The 5,895-nt window shown below is 42.8% G+C and overlaps 1 protein-coding gene across 3 annotated transcripts in view; it reads left to right on the top strand.

Annotated features, from left to right (window-relative positions):
• Nucleotides 1-4,922, top strand: part of ankrd11 (ankyrin repeat domain 11) — an 81,245-nt gene extending 76,323 nt beyond the window's left edge. For all 3 annotated transcript variants that reach the window (XM_076020756.1, XM_076020737.1, XM_076020745.1), the window contains exons 12-13: nt 86-178; nt 257-4,922. In XM_076020756.1, the coding sequence (XP_075876871.1) occupies nt 86-178; nt 257-442 (279 nt within the window). In that variant the 3' untranslated portion in view covers nt 443-4,922. The remainder of the gene's footprint in view (nt 1-85; nt 179-256) is intronic.
• Nucleotides 4,923-5,895: the final 973 nt, after the last annotated feature.

A 5,895-nucleotide genomic window follows, 5' to 3' on the forward strand; every position in this document is an offset into this window, starting at 1 on the left:
AAATAAAGAAAATTGTTAAAGTCTTGCGCGTTTTTAGCCTGTGAAATGGCAGTCCAACCTGATCTGACATTGTGTGCCTTCTCAGGGAGACGAGAACAAATCGGTGAGAGATCGCTTCAACGCCCGCCAGTTCATTTCTTGGATCCAGGATGTTGACGACAAATACGATCGCATGAAGGTACGACTGTGACCCTCAGACTTTCCTTTCATTCAGAGTTTGTAAACTGCGTAAACTAACGACCGGTTTGTTCACCAGACGTGTCTGCTGATGAGGCAGCAGCACGAGGCGGCGGCCCTCAACGCCGTGCAAAGGATGGAGTGGCAACTGAAGGTTCAAGAGTTGGACCCAGCCGTGCACAAGTCGCTGTGCGTCAACGAGGTGCCGTCCTTCTACGTGCCGATGGTGGACGTCAACGACGACTTTGTCCTGCTGCCTGCGTGACCCGACTGATCTCAGAGACGCAAGGCAAACATTCTCAATCGCTTCTTCTTCTCGGAAAAAAAACGAAACAAACAAACTTCACATAACAGAACCAATGGTAAGGGCTAGCAAGTTCGAATGAGGACCGGAAGACGGGATACGAAAGAAACCTTGGAAGAAAAAAGCCGCAGTTTTGCGAAACTTGCTCTTCGCTCCTCTCTGTGAAGGAGGAAGTGCATTTTTTTCCTGGGGAGAAAAAGAAAATATTCAACTTGCACTTTCATCCTACCAAGTTTTTACTCTTTTTTGTTTGCTCACAAGCACGAGATGCAGAATCGGAATTTTTTTTGTTGCTTTTGAGGCACTGATATAAAGGCAAAACTCCTCAGTTCAAGAGAAATCGGGGAGGGGGGGGGCAGGGCAGAGATATATTTTCTGATTTCATTTTAGATCCCTGCTCTGTTAAGACTGGCCGCCACTTGGGAAGAGGCATCGGACGGAGCTCTCCCAAGAACGCGGTGCCTACCCTGAGGGAGGACTGAGGCCACGCCTCCCCTGTTGATCCAGGGCTCCCGTCGGGCCTGGATGACGACTGTAGATCCGCATCTGGTGCTGACCCAAATAAACCAACGACTCTGCCGCGCCACCGGGATGCTCACTCGCGAGCGCCCACATTGCCCGAGCAGGGAGCGGCCGACGGCTGTTTCTCTTTGCGCGGGCGGAGGACGCTCTCCCACGGCAGAGCTGGCGGAGGGTCCAAGTGCAGCAACACGCACGTCGCAGCCCCAGAGTCTGAGAGGAAGAGACTGAGCGAGCAGCCTCTCAGCCCGACGGAACCAAACAGGACAGGTGTGGAGGTGGAGGGGGAGGGGGGCGCGAGGACAGACCGGAGTGTTCCTCGCCCGCCCGCTTCACCCTGACCCTCCAACATGAGACACACGAGACCGCCATAGACTGCAAAAACACCACGGGACAACCAGAAGAAACAAAACACGACGAATGTGGAGATTCAAAGAGACTAATGAACCATTTGTGGTTGGACAGGAGGAGAGAAATATTGTTTTTGTCTATTTCTTTACTTGGGCATTTCATTGTTTCTGAGGAAGTGACTTGAAACACTACAGAGCCAATTTTAGTTTAATGGAAAAAAAAGCAAAAGAAAAATCCAGAAAAAAAAAGTTGTATTCCGTAAATTATGTACAGTTTTATATTCGTTAACCAATGTATCTTTGCTGCCTTCTAGATAATTTATTTTGCCACACATTACTGCACAGTTGTAAATAACTTATGTACTGTAATATCACTCAGTTAAGTGTAAAGAAAAAAAAATCATAAAAGAAATAAAAATTATCTTTTTATGTACAGTTCACTTTCAGGCAGCACTTTCCCCCCCTCATATTCACGGGCCAAATTGTGCACACGATTCAGTCCAAGTCTCCCGTGCACAGTTTTACAATCCCATTTTTAGACGACATCCAGGATTCAAGTAAAGACAACGACTCGCCTGGTCCTGAATCACCAAAAACACTTAAAAAAAAATAAAAAAAATAAAAAAAAATAGCTGAGAGATCACTTCTGGATTCTACTGGCCGACCACCATATAGTCCCTCATATGTAGCAGAATAGATTTATTTATAGAATAGATAGAGGATAATTATTCATTGCTTTACTACACAATTATATCAGAGAAAATTTGAACCAAGAAAATGCCTTTTTTCAGTAAAAAAAGAAAGAAAAGAAAGAAAATATAGTCATTGTTGGACAAAGTCACATAGATATATATGGGCAGGGTGAAAGTAAGAGAGATGTCATTCACATGCAAACCATGTAACCGTTCCAAGGTTTCCAGCTCGGTTTCAGTCTGTCGTTTTGTTTCTCCCTTGGGCTGATTCTCTGTCTGTCCTCGTCAAAGCAGCAGGACAGTCTTTGGTTACGTCTCTGTTCTGCCGGGTCGTCTGCTTCTTTTTTTTAATTCCTTCCAGATTCTCTACTATGTGCTGTCGGCCCCTTGTTGGAGACCAGCTTCTGTTCAAGGCGTTGCCCCCGTGCTGAAGATCACTAAATGGCACTGTTGTATCAAAACAAACAAAGCAAAACCCCTTCACTATCACATTAGGCCCTCCATCTTTTTTTCTTTTTTTTGCTTGAAAGGGTGTTTTTAAATGAATTCTAACAGCTTTTTGGAATTCCACTCACCTGGTGTTAATTCCAGTTTAACTCCTCGTCCAATCAGTTTAAAAGTCACATTTTTAAAAGTGTTTAATGAATTTCAAAATCAGAATCAGGCTCGCAATGTCCCAGATTTTAAATGTTGGCACCCTTCCTCATCTTAATCCGTTATTTTGGTGGCGTTTGTCACGGTCATTATTTGCATCAGAACCCAACTTGATAGCTAAGAGACTTAATTCCTCTCTGAACAAACCAAAAAGTTTTCAGACGTTAACGTAAAAACCTACAGACGGGAAAGAAACAGCCAAGCGCTGAACACATTTTCTTCTTCTTCTTCTTTTTTTATGTTGTCCTAAATTATCTTACGATGATGTCAAATTGTGATGACTTGTATTGGCTCTGTTTTTACTGGCTTTGTGACGAGCTCTCCCGACCGAACCGACGGGCCTTGTCTGTCTGTTCGTCTGTCTGCCTGCCTGCCTGTCTGTCTGATGGCAATGTCTCCACCTTTGATTCACACGTTAGTCAGCGGCGCCTCGTGTGGCACGTCTGGTCCATTGCAGTGGCCGTTGCGATTGCGCTGCGCAGGCATTGGGGCTACAGGTATCGGCCCTGGAGATTTTGGAAAGATCACACATACAGTTAATACACACACACACACACACAACCTGTCAGTACAGTATGGATATAAAAGAACCAGGAATTTCATTAAAAGACCCCCTTCCCCCTCACACAACTCCACCCCCACCGTCATGTTTTTTTGTATTTTGTGTTGCTTTCTTTACGCCGTATTGGGGAGAAATGAGTAAAGGTGTTTTGTTAAGATTACCTATTTGTGTGCTTTCATTTCTTTTTTTTTTGTTTTTTTCCCCCAACACGGTCTATATAGATTTGAATGTTGTGTTTATTATAGGGGTTCTGTTCCTGTACAAAAGCATAAACACCGGTGGCATGTCAATCACGTTGCTAATCGAGCAGAATGTATATCGTTACTATGCCCTGACCGAGCACACCCTCTCTCACTATTGTTTACAAGACATCAAAGTGTTTCCATTACGTGTCGCCTCCCGTTCTCTGGCTTTTTGTTTTTTGTTTTTTTCTGTTTTGTTTTGTTTTTTCAGAATGGTTTTAGCCCCGCCTTTGTTTCCCTTCTTGTAGTTGGATGTTATTTTTGATCCACAAAGGCTTGAAATGGTGACGGTCGACAAAAAAAAGAGAAAAACTGACAGGCTAACTAATCCTCCTCCTCCGGTCTGTGGCACGGCGCTGCGCAGAGCAATAGACTACCACATCCACGCAGGCCACGGTCCATTGTGAATAATATTAAGGCAGCCATTTGTGCATAAATTGAATACAAACGTGTCAGTTTTTAGAATTCAAAGTTCGAGCACTTGGCCATATTGATACAGATGCTAGCGTCACACCACCTCAGTCAGCAACATATTACCTCTACTCTCCTCACATTCACTCATGATGTTTATTTTAGGTGTGTTATTTGTTTGCTTTTTTTCCGTACTGGACAAAAAAAATACATAATTGCTATTTTTTTTTTCATTCTAAAGAATCACGATTTCAAGCCTTTTTTGTAGTTTTTGTTTTGTTGTTTTGTTTTTTATTAAAACCCAGACTGTAGCTATTTTGTTCCTTTTTTTTAGAGTGGAAAATGACTAAGAAAAAGCATGGAGAACTACTTTTGAAATGGTGAGAAATAACCTATTTATTATCTATTTTTTGTTGTTTTTGTTTTGTTTTTTCCTGACACCTGTGGTATGTTTTGAGTTGAAGTTGGTCTTCGCTGTATAAATTTTTCTCCTTGTAATGCGTGAAAGAGACGTACTGTACATAGCTGTGTAAATAAGACCTCCCAGGACGTTTTGCACCCTCTCTTTGTACTAGTCTGAAAAATTGCGTAGAATGTGGGGTTCTAACAGCAACAAGCCGCGTGCGCTTGCTGCAGGTGATTATGATGTAACAATGTAACATTTTTTTATTTGTAAAATGTAGTTTATTTGTGTACATATTGTTGGAGCAGCTAAGAGGGGGTTATATGAGGGGATTTGTCGATGCTTTTGTCAGTGCTGTAAATGAAATCCAGTACTTTCACCTCTAGCTGTTGTTGTTTTCCTGGAAAACGTTAAAGGAAACAAAGACATTCAAAAAAAAAATGTGAGAAATTGAAAATGAGGACAGATGAGGGGGCGGGGTGGGGGGAGACTACAACTGAAAAGTAAAAATTCTAAATTGTTATTTTCTACAGTTGCATGTACAGAGAGCGCGAGAACTGCTGTTGTTCCTCAGAGATTATGTTCGTTAATAAAATTTTGAAATATTACTGGTCGCTTTTCAGTTCTCACGTTTGTTGTGATGTTGACTTGTGATATTGCCAACACAAGTTAGTTTAGCGCTGTAGTCAAGAAACATGCTACCACCTATCTTAATGAACAGAATATTAAATGCATATGTGAATGAATGCCTGAAAGCTACATTTCCATAAATGCGTCAGTTAATAGCACCTCTCAATTTCTGATATTTACATCATTATTACTATAAAACATTGTCTTTCTGTTTCTCCAGACTGCATTCTGAGCTGTGCGTGTGCGTCCTTTAAAAAGCCAAGGCTGTTCCTGATGTCTGCTCTCCCACAGTGTGTCTTCCACCAGCCTCTCTTAACTACGGCTTTACATTAATAAGGCAGCATACGAGGACTTCTCAGGAGGAGATTCTGCAGCGGAGGGTGTGTAGGTGTGGTCTGAGGGTAGTTTCAGATACATTATGGCCACGCAGCCAGATCAACCTGAGGGTAAGTGCCTGTAACATCTGTCGTGCTGTGATGTCGATTGCAGCCGTTTCGTCACCGTCTTTTCCCAGGTGCCCATTGGGAGGCAGCACAATGGTTTTCTCCACCTGGTTCCCAACAAGCGCAGTGCAACACTTGAGAAGGTTTTCAGGTAACACTCCTCACCCACAGGTGGCACTGTCTGACTGTTTACAACAGTACAGAGACATCCCACCCTTGATTTGTGTGCCCTTTGCCTTTGTTGCATGTGTGTCTGAGATTCATCATACAGAACTTACATTTGGATCCTCAATGGCATTTATGTTGGGCCTGACGGGGAAAATCCACATTTCTTCTTCTGTTGTTCTGGATCATTTGGCATCCAGTCGTGCATTATTTACTGCCACTCTTAAAATTGTGTTATAATTCTGAACTCAATGGCCTTGAGCTCAGAATGTTTGGACTTTTATCTCAGAATCTTTGACCGTGATAACAGATTTTCCATTCGCTGCCTTTTGTTGGTCAGACA

The sequence above is a fragment of the Nelusetta ayraudi genome, unplaced genomic scaffold, assembly GCF_046127955.1.
Source record: "Nelusetta ayraudi isolate G7.1 ecotype Tasmania unplaced genomic scaffold, CSIRO-AGI_Nayr_v1 ptg000002l, whole genome shotgun sequence".
NCBI classification, from domain to species: domain Eukaryota; kingdom Metazoa; phylum Chordata; class Actinopteri; order Tetraodontiformes; family Monacanthidae; genus Nelusetta; species Nelusetta ayraudi.